Raw genomic sequence first — 25,367 nt, forward strand, 5'->3', positions numbered from 1 at the left:
TAAACTCAGTTTCCTTATACCCCTGGGTGCTGCTTCAGACTGATGGCCACTCACAGACCCCCCCCCCCCACTACTCCTCTCTTCCAGGCAGAAGGGGATTTTTCATCCACGTGGGAGAAGGCTCTGAGTTAGTCTCAAGCACAGGCTGGCTGTGAAATAAATGATCACTGATTTATTTGTCTTAATGCCAAAGAGGTAGCCTTGCTGCTTTGGATTTATGGAGTCTCAGGTGAAATATTTGGTGGCCACTATTAACAGTTAGAGGGTGTCCTTCATGTTTTCAAAGGCATTTCTGTGCATACAGATATCTCTACACATTTATCCCTTTACATTTTTCACATAAGTGTACCTATATTTGCCTGGGAGATCTTTCCATTTTGGCTTGTAACAGCTGAGCTCCTTTCTTTATTCACTGCTGCATAGTATTCCATATTGTGCCAAAAAATGTTTAATTAAGCCCCTAATGATGCAAACAGAATGTCACCATTTCTTTTAGTGCTACAAAAAGAGGCAGTCCATATTTTTGTACATAATGGCTTGGTGCACATATGCAAATATTTCCAGAGGAGACATTCCTAAGAGTAGAAATGCTGAGTCAGAGGCATGCTCCTACACATGTGATAAATTGTATAGAACTAAACACATACACACACACATAAATAAACACGAGTAAAACTGGGGATTTCTGAATAAGATCAGTAGATTGTTTGAATATCCTAATTGCATGAATGTCAATTTCTTGGTTAGATATTGTACTACAGTTTTGCAAACAGTTTCGGAAACTGGGCAAAGAGCACAGGAGATCTCTCTGTTACTTCTTAGGACTGCATGTGAATCTATAATTCTTTCAATGCAAATTTCAATTTTAACAAAGAAGCTGCTCATTTAACATCGGGATAAATACTACCAAACTGCCCTCCATCTCTATTTGCAGAATTAACTGAGAAAGCCATAACCATACAAATTCTTCCCTACTCCATCAAGAAACATTTGAAGAATGACAAACTTGTATTTGGCAGAGAGTGAGAAATGTAGACATTTCCCAACATAGACTGGATGGGAAGGAGTTAAACAGAGGGGCACAAGGGGAGCTGGATACTATATCCGCTCTTTCCAAGTAAAATCTTCATAGTACAACTCCTTTACTTACATTTAATTACATTCCAAGAAGATAAAGTTTTCAGTTCTAAAATGAAAATAAAGAACATTTCCAGGTTGTTGCCCTCCTACCTGGGAAAGAATTCATCAGATTTTAATCTTCTTGCTGTATTTATAACATTGGTCAACCCTAGTAAATAGGAGGAGGAGGGCCGGGTGCGGTGGCTCACGCCTGTAATCCTAGCTCTCTGGGAGGCCGAGGAGGGCAGATGCTCAAGGTCAGGAGTTCGAAACCAACCTGAGCAAGAGTGAGACCCCATCTCTACTATACATAGAAAAAGATTAATTGGCCAACTAATATATATAGAAAAAATTAGCCAGGCATGGTGGCGCATGCCTGTAGTCCCAGCTACTCGGGAGGCTGAGGCAGTAGGATCGCTGAGCCCCGGAGATTGAGGTTGCTGTGAGCTAGGCTGACGCCACGGCACTCACTCTAGCCTGGGCAACAGAGTGAGATTCTGTCTCAAAAAAAAAAAATAGGAGGAGGAAGCTGAATTTTGTTAACTGTTTAACAACAGTTCTTTACAAGAGGAGTTTATGCATTTTTAAGGATTTGTATGAGGATAAAGTCAAATCACGTGTGTAGGAGCTGTGACTATAGAGAAATGGGTTGGCTTACCACGAGCCATAAGAGAAAAGCAATCTTACCAATCTGTAATCAGCCCTCCCTGTGTCTGCCACTGTCTGTGTCTGGAGGTTCAGTGAAATTGACCCAGGTTAGGCAAGAGAAGGGAACGACTGCTTGCAGCAGAGGGTTAAGGCCACGGTCACTCCTTACCGGGTGCAGAGCTCACACTAGCCAGCGCCTCTGCCTCACCCCTCACTTAGATGTCCAAGGCACGCCTCACTCTTTCCTCCTGAGGCCTTGGGAAGCCTCAAAGGTCATTTCCAATCAGTCAAAGTTGGCCCCAGAGCTGAACCTTCTTGTTATTCCAGCTGGCGATTTTTCTAGCACAAAATCTTTAAAACCTCAAAGGTACACATCTGCTCCCATAACTTCGAATTGCCTGATTTTCTGGCAAAAAATCTTATCTATTTCAGTTGTTCTCCCATAACTGGGTCTGCATGCTGAGGCATCTGATGCCACTGCTTTAGAGAGCACTCAGTCCTACTTCGTCAAGCGGTACAATAAAATTTAAAGAAGAATGCGTTTTTTAAAATCTGGCATAATGCAGTATTCTTGAGGAAACAATCAGGTGAATCAAAATTGAGAGACAGTCCGCCTAACAATGGGGCTGGACTCTTCAAAAATGCCAATGGCAGGAAAGTCAAACGTGGGGAGAGGAATCTATCTAAATTAAAGAAGAATAAAGAGACTTGATTGGATCCTGAATAATGAAACAAGACAGAAAAGACATCAATGCCACAATTGTGGAAACTTAAATCTGGACGTATATTGGATAGTCACACTGAATCAGTGTCAAACTTCCACGTGCGATCACTGAACCAGAGTTCCATAGGAGAAGCTCTGGGTTCTTAGGAGATGCACACTGAAGTGCTTAGTGCACAGCCATGCAGGAGAGCAAGGGGGAAATGTGTGCCTAGGTACATAATTTGCACCAAATAGAAAAAGTCAATGTAAGCTCTACAGTCAAAACACATGAATATATATATAAAGCCCGTGTTGCCCAATCTGTTTGCGTGCCATTGTCATTCCACATAAACCCAGAACCACTGTTCTCATTGCACAATGATGCAGGGTCATAAAACAAACAACAACAGCCTGTCTTTGTTAAGATTTTTGATATTTTGGCCATCATGGACTTTTTGTCTTAACATTGGCTTTTTGAAACATTGCACGAAAATATTGACTTTTGATGACTTTTTCGGTGCCCTCTTAAATTTTTGCCTCATTCAGCTCATACTGATCCTAGCCCTGGTGAAGGATCATGACACCCGCAACTTACAAATTAGTTCATTTTTTAAATATGTCAATGTATTGATTATATATGGGTTTACATATGTAAATATATTAATATTTATGTACGTGTGTGTACATGCATACATACATATAAATATATGTATGCATACAGGGGAATGTATGTATGCTTGTGTGTAGGTGTGCATCCATACACATGTACATAGAGGCAAATGTGGCAAAATGTTAACAATTGGTAAATCGAGGCAACAGATGTACAGATATTGTATTATTCTTGCAATTTTTCTGTAAAGTGGAAACTTTTCAAGATATAATAATGGTGGGGGAAGAAAATTAATAAGTGGAAATAAAAACATGGTATACCTTTTTTTCACAGGCTAAATTTGTTAAAAATAAGAAGCTGCTATTCCAACTAAGATCTGTGTGTTTGTTCTGGTACAGACTTTGCTAAGGGAAAGAGATGATACATTCCCCATGCAAATGGAATATATCCATGCAAGGGTAGACCCCTGTAGTGATTGGCAATGGGAGAAAACGTGAGGTCCTCCAGTGTGGAGAGCATTTTCCCCTGACAAGCTGTGGTTATTCAGCTATTCATCTCTCACCAAGGCAGCTTCAGGCGATGTCTCTGAAGCGTCAGCTATTCTCTTTGTGTTCAGTGCATAAAATCTTCCCAGCAATGAGCATTGTAACTGAAAAAAGAATCAGCTACAAACCTCATGTGTATTTGCCATGGCAATATTAGAAATAGCAGGGAGGAGAATTACTTGGGGAGAAGAATATAATGTGAACAAAAACTTAGAGATGTTGAATGACATACCCAAACATTTAAATGATTCAAGGGATTTTAAAAGTATTGAGGCTTAAATCTTCGAGCGACACAGCAAGCTTATTTTTTTTAAAATAATAGGTCAAGGCAGATGATGGATTGATATACTCAGATAAATGATAGATTAATAAGTGGTAAATCGATATATTAGGTATCTACATAGACAGAGTCAGATGGTATATACATAGGTTAACTACTGGGTATTTATTTGGTTATGAAAAGATTTTCCCTTAAAATGATTAATTGTGTATATACTCTAAATTATTTTAAACTATTATTTTAAACAGGCTTTTTATATGTAAATCCCACATCTGGTAATCTTCTCAGAAATACTTAGCATTTTTAAAGATTTATTTTAAAAACTCGAAGTTCACGCCAATGTTATCTATAATAGCAAGAAATTAGAAATAATCTAAGTACCCAACAATATGGAAATAGTTCAGGAATATTATACAACCATTTAAAAGGATACTTGCAAAGAGTTTGAAACTTAAAAAATTAGGGCCGGGAGCGGTGGCTCACGCCTGTAATCCTAGCACTCTGGGAGGCCGAGGCGGGCGGATTGCTCAAGGTCAGGAGTTCAAAACCAGCCTGAGCGAGACCCCGTCTCTACCATAAAAATAGAAAGAATTTAATTGGCCAACTAATATATATAATATAAAAATCAGCCGGGCATGGTGGCTCGTGCCTGTAGTCCCAGCTACTCGGGAGGCTGAGGCAGGAGGATTGCTTGAGCCCAGGAGTCTGAGGTTGCTGTGAGCTAGGCTGACGCCACGGCACTCACTCTAGCCTAGGCAAGAAAGCGAGACTCTGTCTCAAAAAAAAAAAAAAAAAAAAAAATCATTACAGTATGGTTTGTGGGAAAAGCAGGAATCACAAATAGTTTTAAAATAGGATATTTATGTTAAATCAGGCAAAGAAATAAAAAACATGTTGTACTGAAAATACTGAAAAACTTTAATAGTAAAAATTACCTAATAAATATTGTATACATACATGAATAACTATTTTAAAATCAGTCACCCTGCCAAGGACCTTGCCTGACCAACTTATCTAAAATAGTAGTCCTCTGCCATCACTCTTGACCCTAAACTGCTTTATTTTTCTTTTTATCACTTCCTGAAATGATGTTATATATTTCACTGTTGCTTATTCCTTGTTTTTCATAAGTTTTTCGAGAGCAAATACCATGTCTGTCTTTCACACTGTTCTACAGTGTCTGGAACATAATAGATGCTTAATAAAAATGTGTTGAATGAATTAATTAAGAAGTTTTCCTAAGTACTTCAAACATGACTAAAATTGTAAAAATTATACTCTTTTGGGAGAAAACATCCCATATAGTATGAAAAATGAAATAATCTGTATTAGTGGTTAAGAACCCCAAAGGGCAGGCAAAATAATCTCATTAAAACCAGATGATTAGTCTGATGGTCTAAATATAGCTTAATGAAATATAGGGCTTGAAGGGAATTTAAAGATTATCTCATTTCCAACAACTCCAATGACATTTCTCATGTCATAAACTGTAAGACATTAACACCACTCCAAGATGCAAGGACCTGGCCTATCAGATGGGTTCCGGTGAGTGGTCTCGCAGACCCCAGTTCAGGATTTGGGTGCTAGCCACCCACCCAAACACACACTCAAAATTTGGGTGCCAGCTCCCCCAGTACTCACACACACAGGCCTACCAGGATTGGGAGGTCAATACAAATCATTTGTGGAATCCATCATCTGCAGTTTCAGAGAGGAATGGAACAGCAGGACTTTAAATTCCCCGAGGTCACAAACAGTTTGAATATCCTCCTAGGGCTCAACACATAGCTTAGACATTCAGCACGATCCCAGTTAACAACAACAAAAAAAAAATGCATTCAGGAGAACACTTTGGAAAAGGAAAGCTTCCAATTCCTGAATGTTCTACTACAGGAAGAGACTCTCCCACTCTTTCCTCTTTGATCTTTCCTTGGCTAGCAATGGCTCAAATGGCTCCTCAACCTGTTTCAAATCCATCCTTTCTCTCAATCAGTTTTACATCTTTAACACTATTCTTATGACTATTTGAATGTCACCCTTGATAAGTTTCCTATTCATTCCCTTTGCTAGTATTTCTAATCATGAACTTATATTACTCTTAATGGTTTTTAAAGGAACTCTTTGTATGGTAAAATGTAAATATCAGCTGAGAACACTCTGCCCTTTAATATTTGGGGCAGACTGAATCCTACCTCATTCCATTGATTTTAGAATATCTTACACTTTCCCCAAGACTTGTAAAAATTACCTTCCCTAAGATTTTTGAAAATTTTTCAGGAGTTTGTTTTTCTTTTTTTTTTTTCAGCATATTATGGGGGTACAAATGTTAAGGTTACATATATTGCCTCCCCCTTCCCCCCCCATCAGAGCTTCAAGCGTGTCCATCCCCCAGTTGGTGCGCATCACACTCATTATGTATGTATATACCCATCCCCTCCCCCCCCACCTGCCCGACACCCAATACATGTTATTCCTATATGTCCACTTAGGTGTTGATCAGTTAATACCAATTTGCTGGTGAGTACATGTGGTGCTTATTTTTCCATTCTTGGAATACTTCACTTAATAGAATGGGTTCCAGCTCTATCCAGGAAAATACAAGAGGTGCTATATCACCGTTGTTTCTTAGAGCTGAATAGTACTCCATGGTATACATATACCACATTTTATTAATCCACTCATGTATTGATGGGCACTTGGGTTGTTTCCACATCTTTGCAATTGTGAATTGTACTGCTATAAACATTCGAGTGCATGTGTCTTTTTCATAGAGTGACTTTTGTTCTTTTGGATACATGCCCAGTAGTGGGATTGCTGGATCAAATGGTAGATCCACTTGTATCGCTTTAAGATATTTCCATATTGCTTTCCACAGAGGTTGAACTAGTTTGAGGAGTTTTTCTTGTCACATGTCTCACAAAAGGAAAGGTCCATCCCACCTGAACAGGTGAACTTACATACTGTTTTGCTACCATGTAATGCAATACATATACAATAGCATGTAGAGCCAGATAAATAATCTAGGCTCTTTCCTTATCTTCTAAAAGATACACAAGATATCATACATATTTGAGACTTGACTGAAATTTTGGTAGTTTCAATATTTTACAAGCAGTAACTCACAGAAGTGAGGATTGAATATTAATATCCCTATTCACCAAAAGATATCCCAAATAATTGATTCCCACTGAGAAAAAGGGGGAATCTAAGGGTGGAGTGTGAGGGTCTCCTTTGTCCTAGCTACATAGTCAAAATATTAACCTTTTTTCTGGCATAAATATTACACTCAGATCTCCTCCATTTTTATTTGCCCTTTTGTTTTTCGCAATACAATTTTTAATGTATCCTAATTTCTCAGTATTTTTCTTTAAACTTTCTGCCTTTGATAATATGTTTAGAAAATGCCTTCCCTTTCATGCACATTAATGTACATTTTCTTCCTGTATTTTTAGAGCATTATTTAAATTTTTTAAACATTTTCTCAAAAAAACCAAGATTTGTTTTTGGAATATGATACAAGATAAGAATTTAACCATTTTCCCCCAGATAGTTAACTAATTAAGATTATTAGATATTCCAAAGTTGTAAAAATTAGAGAAAAAAATCTAGAGCAGTGCTAATAGAAATATAGTGTGAGCCACATGTGTAATTTAAAATGTTATTGTAGTAGTCACACTAAAAAAGTAAACAAGAAGCAAGTAAAATCAATTTTAATAATATATTTTATTTAACCTAATATAGCCAAAATATTATCATTTCAGTGTGTAATCAACATCAAAAGTTATTTTGGTCTTTTATTTTTAGTTGACATGTAATAATTATACATATTTGGTGGGTGCAGAGTGATATTTCAATACATGTATACAATGGGTAATGATCAAAGCAGGGTAATTAGCATATCCATCACCTCAAACATTCATCATTTCTTTTTGGTGTGAACATTTAAAATCCTCTCTTCTACCTTTTTGAAAATATATAATGCATTATATTTACCCTATGGTGCTATAGAACACTAGAATTTATTTCTCCTAACTATAATTTTGTATCTGTTAGCCAACCTCTCCCTATTTTCCCCTCCCCTCTATGCTTCTCAACCTCTAATAAGCATAATTCTACTCGCTACTTCTGTAAGTTCATTTTTTTTTATTTCCCATATATGAGTGAGAATATATGGTGTTTATCTTTCTGTGCCTGGCTTATTTCACTTAACATAATGTCCTCTAGGCTCATCCATGTTACCACAAATGACAGAGTTTCCTTCTTTTATAAGGCTGAATAATATTCCATTGTGCATATATCCATTCATCTGTTGATAGGCACTTAGGTTGATTCCATATCTTGGCTGTTACGAATAGTGCTGCAATAAACATGGGGGTGCAGAAAATATCTCTTTGACCTACTGATTTCCTTTCTTTTAGATATATACCCAGGAGTGAGATTGCTGGATCATACTCAAACAGCAAAAAACAAATAATCTGCTTTAAAAATCGGCAAAGAATCTGAATAGACATTTCTCAGAAAAAGACAAATGGCCAAGTATATGAAAAAAATGCTCTATATCATTAATCATCAGGGAAATGCAAATCAAAACCACAATGAGATATCATCTCACCCCAGTTAGAATGGCTTTTATCAAAAAGACAGAAATATTTAGCTGAGTGTGCTGGTGGCACCTGTAGTCCCTGCTAATCAGGAGGCTGAGGTAGCTCCTTGAGCTCAGGAGTTCGATGTTGCAGTCAGCTATGATTGTGCCACTACACTCCAGCCTGGGTGACAGAGTGAAACCCAGACTATAAACAAAATTTTTTAAAGACAAAAAATAACAAATGCTGGTGAAGATGTGGAGAAAAGAGAAGTCATATACACTGTTGGTGGGAATGTAAATTAGTACAGCCATTATGGAAAATAGTATGGAGTTTGCTCAAAAAAATAAAATATAACATCAAAAGTTATTAATAAGACACTTCACATTCTTTTTGTACTGAATCCTCAAAATGTGATGTGCATTTTATACTTACAGCACACTTTAATTCAGCCTAGCCACGATTCCAGAGCTCAATAGCTGTATGGAGCTCACAGCTATCGTATTGAGTAGCACAGGTTTAGGGCAGTGTTTCTTAACCTCAGCACTACTGACATTTTCGACCTGATAATTCTCTGTTGTGAGGTGCCCTGTGCATTGTAGGGTAATTAGCTGTATCCCTGGCCTCCACCCTCTGTCAGTATCACCCCTCCCCCAGTTGTTGGCAACCAAAAATGTCTGCAGACATTGCCAAATGTCCTGGTGGGGCTGGGGCAAAATTGTCCCCAGTTGGGAACCAAAGGTCTAGAAAAACGGAAGAAAAATACATGTTTGGAAAGAATCTTAGGATCATCTGAGAGAGAATTTTCATTTTAGAAGCTAATATTATTATAGTCACTGAACCATGACAGTTAATACTTACAATAATTATAATGAAGCTAATATTACTATAGTCACTGAACCATGACAGTAATACTTACAATAATTATAAGTCTATCCAGTTCCCATGTTCTAAATTCACCCAGGAGAGGAAGGGAAAAGAGGAGGGGAGGAAGAAAGGCAGAAGGGGAAAGAGATGGGAAGAAGGAGGAGGAGATAAGAAAAAAGGAAGAGAAAGCTCTTTTTATACATCTTTGTGCTTATATGGGGCCCCTATCCACAGAAAAATATATTGATCCAAAATTGAGGCCACCTGATGGCTGGCATGTACATGTCATTATTTCAAAAACTCTTTAAGATCTTGACTTTGAAAATAAGCCAATGCTTGGGTTGCAACATGCATCAGACAGTGCCTATGGGCTCAGGTTGTTTGGGTTACCCAGTGTTGCTCAATCCTGGAACTGCTTATCTGAAGAAAAGCATTTCATATCAGAAGTGATGGTCAATGGATCCCAACATCTGGGTAAGCTAATCTCTTCCAAAGTCTCTCTTATCAACCAAGACCTCAGTAACTGGAAGCCTCAATCAACTGTCATGTTTTTGAAGTATTTAGTTTTCTCTGTGTGTATGTATGTATGTGTGTGTGTGTGTGTGTGTGTGTGTATATATATATATATATATGTATATATATATAGCTTCACATATATAGCTATATATATATATATATAGCACACACATACACAAAGACAGAGAAATTAAAATTATAGGAGAAATTTATTCAAGGAAGGAAAATGGGGCAGAAGTGAGGAACTAAATCAGGAACATGTCTTAGAACATTCATTATAATCTTATCCACCTGAATTTACATGTGTCTACATGATATGTTGACCCTTAGGTATGGGAAGATCCTGAATCATCAAAAAATAGCCTATCATTTTCACTCTACTTCATGGGTTTTTAAGGTTTCTTAACAAAAAGAAGTAAAAACCAAAAGGTTTCTAATTGTCCCTTGAGTGGTAAGAACATTAAATTACCCAGGAGTTTCCACTCCTCAAGTATTCCCGATTATCAGGGATTGACTCTAACTGTCTGAGCGTGTTTGAAGATATTGAGAGTCTAGCTACTACACATCTACACTAGGTACCCTGGGTACAACAGACAACAACCTATTTCCAAGGATTTTTTTCAGGAGCAGTTGGGATTATTGGTATAGGAGGAATCTTTCGAGTGGCTCTGGCAGACATAGCTTGTGGACAGCTTGATGACATGCTCGGCCCAGGCACTTCCGGACACAGAGGCGGCAGAGCTGGGAAAGAGTAGCCGGGCCTGTAGGAGGAATAAAAATGGTGTGAACTTCATATTGGTGGGGTGGGGTGGTGGGTAGAAATGGGAGATCAGAAAACTAGAAGAGGCCAAAACTTTTTATAATTTTTTTTCAAGCAGTGTAAAGTCTTTTGGAAGAGCAGGTATGGAAACAGATTCAAGTGGAAGACATTTAATCTGGGAGGCCGAACATCAGAGTCATTCTAAAAGGATATTAAGAGTGATCACTTGTGTAAAGACGGACATACAGACCAATGGAATAGAATTGAGAGCCCAGAAATAAGCCTCACATATATGGTCAAATGATTTTGGGGTTTTTTCTTTTCAGCATATTATGGGGGTACAAATGTTAAGGTTACATATATTGCCCTTGTCCCCCCTCCCCCCTCAAGTCAGAGCTTCAAGCGTGTCCATCCCGCAGATGGTGCACATCACACTCATTATGTGTGTATATACCCATCCCCTCCCCCCCCCACCTGCTCAACACCCGATAAATGTTATTCCTGTATGTCTACTTAGGTGTTGATCAGTTAATATCAATTTGCTAGTGAGTACATGTGGTGCTTATTTTTCAATTCTTGGGATACTTCACTTAATAGAATGGGTTCCAGCTCTATCCAGGAAAATACAAGAGGTACTATATCACCGTTGTTTCTTAGAGCTGAATAGTACTCCATGGTATACATATACCACATTTTATTAATCCACTCATGTACTGATGGGCACTTGGGTTGTTTCCACATCTTTGCTATTGTGAATTGTACTGCTATAAACATTCGAGTGCAGGTGTCTTTTTCATAGAGTGACTTTTGTTCTTTTGGGTAGATGCTCAGTAATAGGATTGCTGGATCAAATGGTAGATCCACTTGTATCGCTTTAAGGTATTTCCATATTGCTTTCCACAGAGGTTGAACTAGTTTGCAGTCCTACCAGCAATGTAGGAGTGTTCCTATCTTTCCACATCCACGCCAACATTTATTGTTTTGGGACTTGTTAACAAAGGCCATTCTCACTGGCGATAAGTGATATATCATTGTGGTTTTGATTTGCATTTCCCTGATGATTAGAGATGTTGAGCATTTTTTGATATGTTTATTGTCCATTATTCTGTCTTCTTTTGAAAAGTTCTGTTCATGTCCTTTGCCCACTTTTTTTTTTTTTTTTTTGAGACAGAGTCTCACTTTGTTGCCCAGGCTAGAGTGAGTGCCGTGGCGTCAGCCTAGCTCACAGCAACCTCAAACTCCTGGGCTCAAGCAATCCTACTGCCTCAGCCTCCCGAGTAGCTGGGACTACAGCATGCGCCACGATGCCCAGCTCATTTTTTCTATATATATTAGTTGGCCAATTAATTTCTTTCTATTTATAGTAGAGACGGGGTCTCGCTCTTGCTCAGGTTGATTTCGAACTCCTGACCTTGAGCAATCTGCCCGCCTCGGCCTCCCAGAGAGCTAGGATTACAGGCGTGAGCCATTGCGCCTGGCCCTTTTGCCCACTTTTTGATAGGGTTGTTTGATTTTTCCTTGCTGATTTTCCCGAGTTCTAAATAGATTCTAGTTATCAGACCCTTATCAGATGTGTAGCTTGCGAAAATTTTCTCCCATTCTGTGGGTTGTCTGTTGCTCTCATGACAGTTTCTTTGGCTGTGCAGAAGCTTTTTAATTTGATCAAGTCCCATTTGTTTATTTTTATTGTTGCTGTGATTGCCTTTGGGGCCTTCTTCATAAATTCTTTGCCTAGGCCAACGTCTAGAAGAGTATTTCCAATGTTTTCCTCTAGAATTCTAATAGTTTCAACACCTAAGGTTTAAGTCTGTTACCCATCGTGAGTTGATTTTTGTGAGAGGTGAAAAGTGTGGATCCTGTTTCAGTCTTCTATATGTGGCTATCCAGTTTTCCCAGCACCATTTATTGAATAAGGATTCTTTTCCCCAGTGTATGTTTTTATCTGCTTTGTCAAATATTAGATGGCTAAATGAGGATGGTTTTATATCTGGGTTCTCTGTTCTATTCCACTGGTCAATGTCCCTGTTCTTGTGCCAGTCAAAAGCTGTTTTAATTACTATAGCCTTGTAGTATAGTTTGAAGTCTGGTAAATTGATAGCTCCCATTTTGTTTTTATTGCCTAGGATTGCTTTTGCTATACGGGGTCTTCTCTAGTTCCATACGAAGCATAAAATTATTTTTTGTATATCTGTGAAAAATTATGTTGGTATTTTAATAGGGATGTAATTCACCATATAAACAGAAGCAAAAACAAAGACCATATGATCCTTTCAATAGACACAGAAAAAGCATTTGACAAAATTCAACACCCTTTTATGATAAGAACACTTACCAAAATAGGCATGGACAGGGCTTACCTAAAAATGATACAAGCCATATATGACAAACCCACAGACAACAGCATACTGAATGGGGAAAAATTGAAAGCATTCCCACTTAGAACTGGAACAAGGCAAGGTTGCCCACTATCTCCACTTCGATTCAACATAGTGCTAGAAGTTCTTGCTATAGCAATCAGACAAGAGCGGAATTCAGGGTGTCCAAATGGGAGCAAAAGAGATCAAACTCTTACTCTTTGCTGATGATATGATATTATATCTAGAAAACCCCAAGGATTCAACCAAGAGACTCCTTGAATTGATAAATGAATTCAGTAAAGTCTCAGGATACCAAATCGATACACACAAATCAGAGGCATTCATATACGCCAACAACAAAGTGAGAATCAAATCAAAGACTTGATTCCCTTCAAAATAGCAACAAAGAAAATAAAGCACCTAGGAATATATTTAACTAGGAGGTAAAAGACCTCTACTGGGAGAACTATGAAACACTGAAGAAGGAAATAGCAGAGGATATAAACAGGTGGAAGACCATACCATGCTCGTGGGTTGGCAGAATCAACATTGTTAAAATGTCTATACTACCCAAGGCCAAAACTTTTTAAAAGCAGAAGAAAAGCTTGATCTATATAGGAATCATATAATGAGGTAGCAGACACTAAACACAGACAGAGGATCCTGATAAGCCCCTTCGAAGGGGATGTATTTCTTTGGGTTGATCTTCCAATGGCATTTATATTACCAATATTGAAGAATTAGAGGCACGTTAGGAATGACATGTGAGGTCTAAAGGGAATGCACCTCATTGATGTGTTGCATGTGCCCATGAAAGTGAAACATGCAAATGGGCCTAGGAAAACATGCAAATAGAAGTACTGAGTATGCAGGATTCCAAGGCAGAGCTGCAGAACAGGGGACAATTGCAGAGAAGATATCAGCAGGAAGCTGCACCCATGTGGTCACAGAGGCAGTGTTAAGAAATGTACCAGGGGCCAGATGCTCACCCCTCAAAGTCTTCCTGGACTTCCTGGCTCAAGATACTCATGAGGTGGTGCTGACTGCATCCCAACTCACACCTGGAGGGGCTCTCCATTCTTGCAAGATCCCAACTCAATAGAGATCTACAGAAAGAACTCAACTCACTTGGTTACCCTGAACCTCAGTGTCATGAAATCTTATGGAGTCATCATGCCCATGGCTTTGAGTGGCTTTGAATCCTTAAGGAAAACAAGCTGATGAGAGTCTAAAATATGGTTGGATAGGATGAATGAGCTTTTGGCTGGAATGCTAGCTATATAGAGACATTCATAATATTCCATTATTTTCTAACCTGACTGTATCAACAAAGATCTCCTCAATTAGATTTAATTGCTGGCCTGTACAAAGTTTTCCTTTTCAAGAAAATCCTACTGTAACATCATCTTATACTCCATGAAAAATGGTAAACTGCATGTACAAATAGCCAGGTGACATTTGAATTGACACTGCCAAGAGCATCCGTGTGATAGAAAGCTACCTGGAGGACCAAAGAATCATCGTTAGTTAAAATCTTGGGAAGTGACAATGGAAAGTGTCTCTACCTGTTGTCCAACTTAATCTCCTATGAAAAAACTGTAATGCAGGCAAATTGTCCAGTTTGTCGAGAGAAGTTCAGATGCCAGAGTGAATTCTGATGTATCTAGTATTCATCCTTCTAGAGCGAGTGGCTATATTTATGATGACAAAGGACAGAGGAGCTTGCTTATATGGAATGCAAATCCTAGATCTGGAAACATTTTTGATGGAAGAAAACAGGAAATGTGAAAATTGCTATAAGCTATATTCTCAGCTAACGGTTGGAAAGTACCTGATATTTCCAAACTGGGATCTGGTAAGGAAGATCATAATTCTTCTGGTGGAGATTCAAATCAAAGAGCAATCATTAATGATCTAGACTATAGGAAATAATCTAGACCAGTGGTTCCCAAAGTGTGGTCCTTAGACCAGCAGCAGCAGCAGCACCTGGGAGCCTGCGAGATGTGCACAGTCTCGGGCCTCACCCCAGATCTTATGCATCAGAATCTGCATTTCAAGGAAATCCCCAGGTGACTGATATGCGTGTTAAAGCTTAAGAAGCACTGATTTAGAGAGACTGTTCCTAAAATGATTAAACCAAGCATTCCACTTAAGATATGGGGGCGGTTTCACTAAATGTAACTGGTGAGTGAAATGAGACCTCTCCCCACTGGAAACCATTTTAGAAGATTCAAGATTGGGGCCTTGTCACATTAACAGTGTACATTCTGGGGTCAGACAGGTCGGTTAAAATCTGACCTAGTTCTACTTCTGAGTAGCTGTGTGACCTTCTGCTAGCCAATCTGTCTATGCATAGCATCAGCTACTACTGTATAAAGTTCTTGCTGCTTTACAGTTTTAAAAATTCAGTGAGATTAATCTCTTTCAAATTTAGCTCGGTGCCTGGCACATGTAAAACTAAATAATTACAATGATCTTTAATATTCTCCCAAGCATACAAATGATCAATATAGGCTCAGAAAATGTTCTCTGTAGGGATATAATATGATTGTCTTTCAAATTTTGGATATGAAGCATTTGAGAAGCTCACCTTTTTCCTCTGGCATCTATAAGTTGCTGTTAATGCCCATGGTGGAATTGGAACTGCGGCAATGAGAAAGGCGAACCCACCTACTCCCATTCTGGAGAACAGGCAAATAACCTCACTATTTAGTCGGGTTTTTGAAATACATACCCTATGTCCCTTCACCTCCTCTAACACAAGTCTTTCGAATTTGCACTTGGATTGCCTCCCGATATTACAAAGCAGAGTTTAAGTTTGTTCAATCGTGTGCTTATGCCCAGATAGATGTGGCAGTTCAACATTTTCACGGTAAAAACAAGCCTTGCTGGTTATTTCCTTGTTATGGAAAATACAAGGCAACACTCGGGTTGTATGTAAATGCCCTTTGGTTATAAGTGAATACTTAAAACCACAACATGTAAAATCCCTGAGGTCATGTCAATGATGGCAAGCCTTGCCACCTCCCACTATGCCACCGTCAATTAAAAAGAAAAAGAAAAGGACAAAATGCTAGGGATGAGACAGGAGGGAGAGATAGTGTGTTTATGGAAGGGGATAAGACACCCAGCCCTTGGTTACCTTCACAGAGCAGAAGTGCCTGCTCCACACTGCTTTTTGGAGCCGCCAGATCAAGTGCACGTTTGCCCTGAGCATTTCTGAGCTTCAGGTTAGCCCCATAGTCGGTCAGCAGGTGGATGACCTCCACGCTGGACTGCCTCGCTGCGGCGTGCAGGGGGGTGTCCAGCCATTGGCCGTGATCAATACTGGCTCCTTAACAAAAGACATGGCCACATTTCAACATGGAATGTTAATGTAAAACACGAAGAGCCACAAACGTGCAGTGCTATGACATATTTGACAAATCTTTGAAAATATGACTTAAGCCTAGAACCTCTGCAATGCCTACTAAGACCATTTTAAAATATATATATATATATATATATATATATATTTTTTTTTTTTTTTTTTTTTTTTTGAGACAGAGTCTCGCTTTGTTGCCCAGGCTAGAGTGAGTGCCGTGGCGTCCTAGCTCACAGCAACCTCAAACTCCTGGGCTCGAGTGATCCTTCTGCCTCAGCCTCCCGGGTAGCTGGGACTACAGGCATGCGCCACCATGCCCGGCTAATTTTTTATATGTATATCAGTTGGCCAATTAATTTCTTTCTATTTATAGTAGAGACGGGGTCTCGCTCTTGCTCAGGCTGGTTTTGAACTCCTGACCTTGAGCAATCCGCCCGCCTCGGCCTCCCAAGAGCTAGGATTACAGGCGTGAGCCACAGCGCCCGGCCTATATTTTTTTTTTGAGACAGAGTCTTGCTTTGTTTGCTCAGGCTAGAGTGAGTGCCGTGGCGTCAGCCTAGCTCACAGCAACCTCAAACTCCTGGGCTTAAGCAATCCTACTGCCTCAGCCTCCCGAGTAGCTGGGACTACAGGCACGTGCCACCATGCCCGGCTAATTTTTATATATATATTAGTTGGCCAATTAATTTCTTTCTATTTTTTTTTATAGTAGAGACAGGGTCTCGCTCAGGCTGGTTTTGAACTCCTGACTTTGAGCAATCCGCCCGCCTCGGCCTCCCAGAGTGCTAGGATTACAAGCGTGAGCCACCGCGCCCGGCCTCATTTTAAAATATTTTAATGAGAAAAATGAGTTTAAATATTTTCCTTCATATTTAAGTGCTTTACTTGCTTTTTCATACAAACAGTGTGACATACAAAATAAAATATTTGAGACCCCTGTTACGTAGTTATGTTTTTTGGCAAAAGATAAATCTAAATTTATTTAGTATTTATATTATCTGGGACTCAAGAAAAAAAAAGATTTCTGAACTTACTATAGAGAATAATAAATAATGAGGAATGAAAAAGACAAAAAACTTCTTGAAGATAAAAATTCTCAACTAAATTTTCTTACTACAACCTCCATTTTTTTTTTTTTTTTTTTTTTTTTTTTTTTAGTCAGGGGCTAACTCCGTTGAATCTTTAACCAAATAAGAGTTTCAAGATATTTTGCTTTTCCCTGGACTCTCAGTTTCTATGTATGCCTTTTAGAATTTTTTAAAAAATGACCAAATAACTTAGCAGGATAGATGTAAAATAGTCTGTGGCAAATGGCTGTTGTTTTTACTGTCCAGCATCTTCCTGGTAACCACACCTCAATTTCCCTCCAGGGAACCACCCTCTTGCAATTCCCAGTTCCTATTTCCAGTGAAGCCTAATAACTGTAGAGTAGGCTGAAATCTAGGCCTAAACCCATCACCCTATTGTATTCCCTCAGCCAACATGATGTGGTTCAGAGATGGGCATGTGACTCACAAACAGCCAATGCTCTTTTCTTACTGTGTATGGATGAGGAGGGCTATAAACCCAGGTGTTGCTGGCAGCCATCTTGAGACCACCAGGGAGAACAATACCAGGTAAATGGAGCCAACATCAAAAGAAGCAGAACTGCGAAATATAGACATTTGTTTCTCTGAAGAACTTCTGCTTTTAGCATTCCAACATCATATGCTATCAGAATTTTTTCCAGACTGACAAGAATTTTATCTTTGAAGTTGTAGAAAACCAACAATGTTAACAGATTCTTTTCAGGAAAAGATTTCTGGATCTGGAAATTACCTAATTCCAGAAGTTTCTTCACACAGTCTACCCTCTGGTAGGTGCAGGCCACATACAGGGGGGTTCCGAGCTGAGGCACCTCTTGGTCAATGTTAACATTATTTGCCAGCAGAATCTCCATGCACTCTCTGTGACCTGGTGGAACACAAGATCACCTCACTCAAGTAAGGGACATATTGAATATTCACAGAATTCTAGGATCGGTTCTCTGAAATGGGTTTTACAAATAACCTAGAACTCTTTTTGTAGTAGGAAAAAAAATCTTTGTTTTGGCAATCTTAGGTAGAAACTCCCACAATAAAACCAATCTAAAGAGGAGCATGTTCCCCAACCCATATTCCTGCTTGCAGCCCCTGAGATAACACCAACTAAACTGAGGGCTTCAAGGAGCACAGTTGAAATCACTCTCTGGAATGAAGCCACCTTTTTACAAATGGAAGTGATGAGATCGCAAGGGTAAATGACTGACCCTATTACTACTCTGAAAAGCCAGTGCTGACACCCAAAGGAACCCTGTCCCCTCTCCATTACAAATCTCTCATCCTCTTCTTCACCCATGCATGTGAGATTGGATGTATGGCCTGCAACCTTATTTTGGTCAGCCTGAAAGACACCTATGAGAATGAATAAAAAGTCTCAAGTATAGAACATATTTAAATACACTTTCAAATTCAGTCGCTAACAAGAACTATGTAAGCAAGCATTCTCCTTCGAGAGTTTGCCCAATGAAGAGATAGACATGATTAATTTGCAGCATATTAATGCTTTGTTCAGGAGGGAATGCTTGATGGGAGCTTGCAAAGAGTTAGTTCTCTTTGAAGTTTTAAATGTTTCCCTAAAAAAATCTTATCATCACTAATTAATTTACCAACCTCTTCTTTATAGATAACCTAAAAGCAAGCTTCATCCGAGACCTGCCTGATTTATCACAAATTCTGGATTGAGTACAAATAGGTATTAAAATATACAAGCTAAGAGTCTGTGAATTCAAATTATTTGTTCACATAAGTAAATATTAAACCTGGATTATAGCATTATATGTCAAGGTATTGACTCAGACTATGACTCAGCCTGTTCACAGAGGTTTAAAGCTCTAAGAATCCAGAAATAATACCTAGTTAGTATCTAAAATTGCTTGACAAATATCAAGTATCTAATAAGTATTTTTGCATAATTCTTGTCTTTCTTTTTGAAGAACAAGTAATTGAGCCTAGTTCGAGTCAAATATTCTCAGGAAGTTTTAAAAATGAATATAGAGGGGGCCCTTGCACCCAATGGAACTGCGGGCTGGGACAGTCCAGGAAGCTGGGGACAGGCTCGGCCCAGATGGGCGCAGTTGGGCCCTAGCAGACCTCAGCCACTTGGGCTGGAGGGTTGCTGCGGCCGTGGTTGGGCCACGGCCCTCCGGGGCCCAGCTTGGATGTGGGGCAGTCAGTGAAGAAGCCTGGAGAGAGAGTGGCGATGAAATCACAAAAGGTGTTTTCCACAGCTTGTTGAGAATTTAATATTTTTTTCTTGCAAGAAGTGGTCCAAAGCCTGGAAGAAATGGTAGTCAGTTGGTGCAAGGTCTGGTGAATATGGTGGATGACAGAGTTTCCAAGTTCAGTTTCTATAGTTGGAGCAGCATTGTTTGTGTGACATGAGGTCCAACACTGTCTTGCAAGAGGATTGGCCTATGTCTTTTGACCAATCTCGGCTGCCTAATTGCAAACCTCCTCATTATTTCCTCCAATTGCTTGCAGTAGATATGCACTGCCATTAATTGACCAGATTTCATGAAGCTGTAGTGGATAATAACAGTGCTGGACCACCAAACAGACACTATTAGCTTTTGTTGATGAATATTCGGTTATAGATCATGTTTCAGCACTTCATCTTTATCCAACCATTGTGCTGAACACTTGTGATTGTCAAAAAGAATCCATGTTTCATCACACGTCCATATAGTGTAGAAATGGTTCACCTTTATGTCATTACAGCAAAGAAAGGGAAGCTTTGAGACAATTTCTCTGCCGATGCTCGTTTAATTCATGTGGTACCCATCCAGCTTCTTTACCTTGCTGATTTGTTTCAAGTGGTCCAATATTGTTGGAATAGTAATGTCAAACCTTGCTGCTAATTCATGCCTAGGTTGAGATGAATTCATTTCCGTTAGAGCTTTCAGCTCATCATTATCCACCTTGGTCTCAGGTCGCCCATGTGGCTCATTTTCAAGATTAAAATCACCAGAACAGAACTTCTCAAACCATCTATATATTGTGTGTTCATTAGCCACGTCCTTCTCAAACACTTCATTGATATTTCTAGCTGTCTGCACTGCATTGGTTCCACAGCAGAACTCATATTTGAAAATAACACAAATTTTTTACTTAACCATAGTTTCACAAAAATTGCTCTAAAAAAAGTGAAGATAATCACAAGCCAAACCATGCATTTGAAAGACTGAGTGTACCTTCACAAATAAAACAAGAAGTGTCAAAGTGAAATGTCAGAGATATCAACTGTCAAACTTAGCACTTAAGGGAATCAGACATGTCATATTTAATAACCTAATAAAAGGCAGTTCCAAAAAATGAATATATAAAGTTAAATGATTAGCATTAATGTAACAGTATATAAACTAATGAATTTGCTAATAATTTTTCCATTCTGTGGATGTTGATCCTTAGCATGCTTTTATAATACAGAAAAAAAATAGAGACACATGAATTCTATGTTTATGATAAGCATATATATGTTTTACAGGCACATAGAAACCAAACATCCATATATAATCAGCCAAGCACTGCAGAATTACCTAAGTAATTCAAACCATTCCCAGCATTTATCCATATTTAAACATTTGGATAGAAATACAAATAACATTAAGTTTTACACCAAATCAATATTAAAATTTTTTTAAAAGACTTTCATGTCATTTCCAAAATAGCTCATTACAATTTAAAGGACTTACTTGATGTTTGGGAAATGACTAATATCAATAAATACTTATTAAATACATTTAGGACATTGAAGACATAGATACACTGAGATTTGAGTCTTTTGTATCATTTAAAGTAATCCACTAGAAAAAAAATTACCAAGTGACATGTTTAGTAACCTAGGGCAAATCTTTCATTGTTCCCTTTTGAAATAAAAACTTTCATCCCCAATGACACCAGCAAAGATAACTATTCTAGAGTGTTTTAACTTCTCCATTGTATCTGATTTTGATATAAGAGAATAACTCCACCACTGGGAATCACCAAAATATTGCTCTTCAGGTGTGACCTTGGACAAATGCCCTTGTTCTTTCAATGGCATCTTCTTGTTCATGTCTAATCTGCGCCTATAGTTTTTAAATTCCTTAAATTTACTGTTTCCCCTCATTTCAAAAGTAACTGACAATACAAGAGTCTAGGTCAACTTCAAGATTTCCAATGCCATGTTCTGTAAAGTTGCAACTTATTGTTTTCAAAAACTATGACCTTGAAGTCATCAGTACATTTAGAGTGTATTACTTGTTGTGGACAATTACATTTACTGTTCCATTAGAGATAGTATCAGCCTTGGCTTTTAGACACTTTCATAATTTATTTTAGCTTAGTGGTTGGTGTTTTATGGGCTTTGGGGGATGAACTGTTCTTGTCTACTAAGGACAGAGACATAAGCACAGCACAATTCACGGAAATCACAACTGCTATCTTGGCTGCACAAGCTGCCAATAAAACACCAGCAAAGGGGCTCGGGAAAGGTCTGCTAAGAAACTGTCCCCAGGAAATGGGACGTCTGAGACAGTAAGACATTCTCAGGTTATAAGAAGATCTGTTTCATGCCACAGTGGTACTTCCTAAAGATTTACAAGTTCAAGTTACTACTGTGGGATTTCTAAGCCACACATATTTTATTAGTGAGGAAGATCCAGGCAACCGTTGCATAACTAACACTAGACCATTGATTGATGCAGACTGGCTCATCAGTGTTTTGTGTGCATTGTGGTGGCTTGTTTACCTCTCTTCACTGCCTCATGGATGGGTGAAGCCAGGTGCACCTCGAGCTGGGCCTGGGCTCCAAACTCCAGCAGTACATTGACACACGCAGCACTGCCACTACAGCAAGCATTGAAGAGGGGTGTGGCTCCGTGAACCGTCACTCCATTGACCTAATGATGGGCAAAAAGAGACCCAGAGGATTTGCTGTTTCATTCTCACCATCTCCAAGTGCGTACTCCTATGTATCTGACTGGAGAAATTTACCATGCTGGTGAATGAGCAAGGGAACTCATTTACAGTAATAGTATGAAACCTCATGTGGTTTTGGGGTGGATCAAGTGAGTTACTATATGGTAAACACTTAAAACATTGCCTGGTACCCAGTAAGCACTAAATAAACATTTGCAACAACATCTATTTCCATTTTCCACTAATAAGACGTGACTACCCCTCCCAATCATGTGCAAACATGGCAGGAACCAAAAGTACTAGAGAAATCAGCTAGCATATGGTCCCCAAATCTATGTTTGCAAAAAATCTCCTCGGCAATTCCCCATAGTTCCACTATCTTTCTTGCCCTAATTCTCCTCTCTAATCCACTGTAATCCATACCAATTATACATGCCAGCTGTCACTCCTAAAGATATGATGGCCAAGCCAAAGGCACGTAGAAAATAGGCATCAATATAGTGTCTCCAACCATCCTCAGTAACTTCTAGGGATGTGGGAGACATGTGAGAACCATCAGGGCTAGGAGACATCTTTGAGTATTAACAACAGATTGGAAAGAACATCTAGGATCATGGCATTCTGGTGGAAAGGCTCCGATATGACTGAAATGTAGGATAATGGGGGTTTGATGTCAAACCATTTTGCCTCAACAACTAATGGAAGATGTGTGTGATAATCAGGACTCTAATAAATTACCTTGCTTCAGAAACAAAAATGATTTGTCTCCATGGTTCCAATATAACTCCCATTAGTTTAGAAAGTTAAAGATAAGATGCTAAGATGGCAGAAACAGACAGATGGGGAAAATGTGTGTAAATCCGTACACTAGGGATTTCTATCCTACTTACGTTTTTACTAAAAATATTTGGTAGAACCAGTTTAATTCGTGTTTTACTACATATTATCCTCATCCTCAGTCTAGAAAGTCGTCATCTTATGTGATTTCTTATGTTTCTCTCTTAGTTCATGTCAGCAAACGTACATGGAGCACCTACTAGATGCCAATGTTTTGGAAACAATAGTAAGACAATTGCCTCTCCTTGGATAGGTTGAATTCTATTAGGGAAGACAAACAGGAAGAGATCATTTTGATATAATAATGAATGCTTTAGATCACTATGGAAGCAGAACAAAGGAAAGGATAGAGAAATATGTAGGAAGTAAAATTAGCAGGATTTTGTGATGAACTAGATGGGGAAATGGAGGAAATAGGATGACTTCCAGGTTTGGAACTTGGGAGACCAGGAGGATGTTTTACCTGGTCTCTAAAATTGGGAACCTAAGATGAGAAGCAGGTCCCAGAGGGAAGAACATGCTAAGCACTATTTGCATTGAGTTTGTGGTGATCCTGAAACCTCCAGTTATGAGGGGGCTCTACTGACTGACTATCTTTCTCTTATTCCTTTTCTCATTCTGATTTAAATGTTAAATGGTATGATAAAGTATTTATTGGCTGTTCCCTTATAAAACTGACAAAGACAAGAAACTATGACTTATTTTTCTCTTTGTCCCTCACAAAATCTCTCTGACCTGAGATTGTTTATCATTTCCTGCCAGCAGTCTGCCTGGGACTCCAGTCATTTAGCTTGAAAGGAAATGGCCCTCACAAAGCCTCGCCCTCATCATCACCCCTTAGCTGACTAAGTGGTAACTTAAAGAAGCACTGCCTAATGGAAATGCCTGGGCATGATGGCATCAGAAGAATTACTTTTGCAAAAAAAGCCTTTATATTAGTTCTACACATAGAAACCTAACTTTTCTATAAAACACAAAGAAAATCATATTTAAGCACTTAAAAACACTGCAGTTCATAAAATGAAGACAGCAAGGACTGAGTTAAACAACAAAATTAGCAAGAAAACAACACCTGGTAACTAAATGCAGGTGCCATTGAGATTTTTTTTTTCAGAAGTTGTAATTTTATAATTCTGTTCTGATGTTTATATTATATATAGCACCTCAGTCACTCTTTGGAAAAAGTTAGGATATAAGTTCAAAATAAGATAAATTTTAATTTTGTGGGTTTTTTCCAGTGTATTATTTATTAAAAGATCATTTATTTTGATAATTTTGCTCAATAAAAATAATTGTTGGTTTAAGGTATTGAAATAAGTATCCAGTATTTTCCATATGGAGTATGGAAAACTCCAAGAATGGAAAAACAAGCACCACATATACTCACCAGCAAACTGGTATTAACTGAGCAGCACCTAAGTGGACACATAGGAACTACATTAATTGGGTATTGGGCGGGTGGGAGGGGAGAGGGGGGCCGGGTATATACATACATAATGAGTGAGACGTGCACCGTCTGAGGGATGGTCACGTTTGAAGCTCAGACTTGTGGGGGGGGGGAAGGTATTATTTGAAACCTTAAAATTTGTACCCCCATAATATGCTGAAATTAAAAATAAATAAATAAATAAAATGATGGTAACAATACATCTCCGAAGGGCCTTTGTAAGGAAACTCCTAAGCATTGTAACTGCCCTAGTCAACCAATATATGGTAGACATTTGTATAATTATCCATAATAAAATCTTGGTTTTGAATCCCAAAAAAAAAAAAAGCAGCAAACCTGAATGATAGATATGTGCGTGGATGGGACCAGCCCACCCCCTACCCACAGTGAGTAAGCAGGCTGGAAGTCTCTTAAGATGTTAGTAGACACAGCTGTGCAGACAGAACCACATGGGCAGTGGCAGTACTCACATGTGCACCATTTTCCAATAAGGCTTTAGCACAGGCCACGTGACCTCCAAGGCACGCCTCGTGGAGAGAAGAGACCCGGTTAATTGTCACCAGGTTCACATTGACACCCTATCATTTGGAGAGAAGAGAGTTAAATGCTTCGTTACCGATAGCCATGAAAGCAATGCTGTTCAACATGTTTCTGAAGTGTTCACGGTCTGTGTATGTAATATTAGCACCATATAGAGAAAAGTAGAGGTTATGACCGAAGGAGTCTAAACACAGTGTGGGAACCTCACATTCA

General features: G+C 38.8%; 1 protein-coding gene across 7 annotated transcripts in view; it reads right to left on the reverse strand.

Moving 5' to 3' along the window:
* Positions 1–10,061: 10,061 nt before the first annotated feature.
* Positions 10,062–25,367, reverse strand: part of ASB11 (ankyrin repeat and SOCS box containing 11) — a 30,580-nt gene continuing 15,274 nt past the window's right edge. For all 7 annotated transcript variants that reach the window (XM_075999489.1, XM_075999483.1, XM_075999484.1 and 4 more), the window contains 5 exons: positions 25,085–25,192; positions 22,161–22,311; positions 18,171–18,305; positions 16,131–16,322; positions 10,062–10,632 (listed from right to left, as the gene is read on the reverse strand). In XM_075999489.1, the coding sequence (XP_075855604.1) occupies positions 10,508–10,632; positions 16,131–16,322; positions 18,171–18,305; positions 22,161–22,311; positions 25,085–25,192 (711 nt within the window). In that variant the 3' untranslated portion in view covers positions 10,062–10,507. The remainder of the gene's footprint in view (positions 10,633–16,130; positions 16,323–18,170; positions 18,306–22,160; positions 22,312–25,084; positions 25,193–25,367) is intronic.

This window comes from Microcebus murinus, chromosome X (genome assembly GCF_040939455.1).
Source record: "Microcebus murinus isolate Inina chromosome X, M.murinus_Inina_mat1.0, whole genome shotgun sequence".
NCBI classification, from domain to species: domain Eukaryota; kingdom Metazoa; phylum Chordata; class Mammalia; order Primates; family Cheirogaleidae; genus Microcebus; species Microcebus murinus.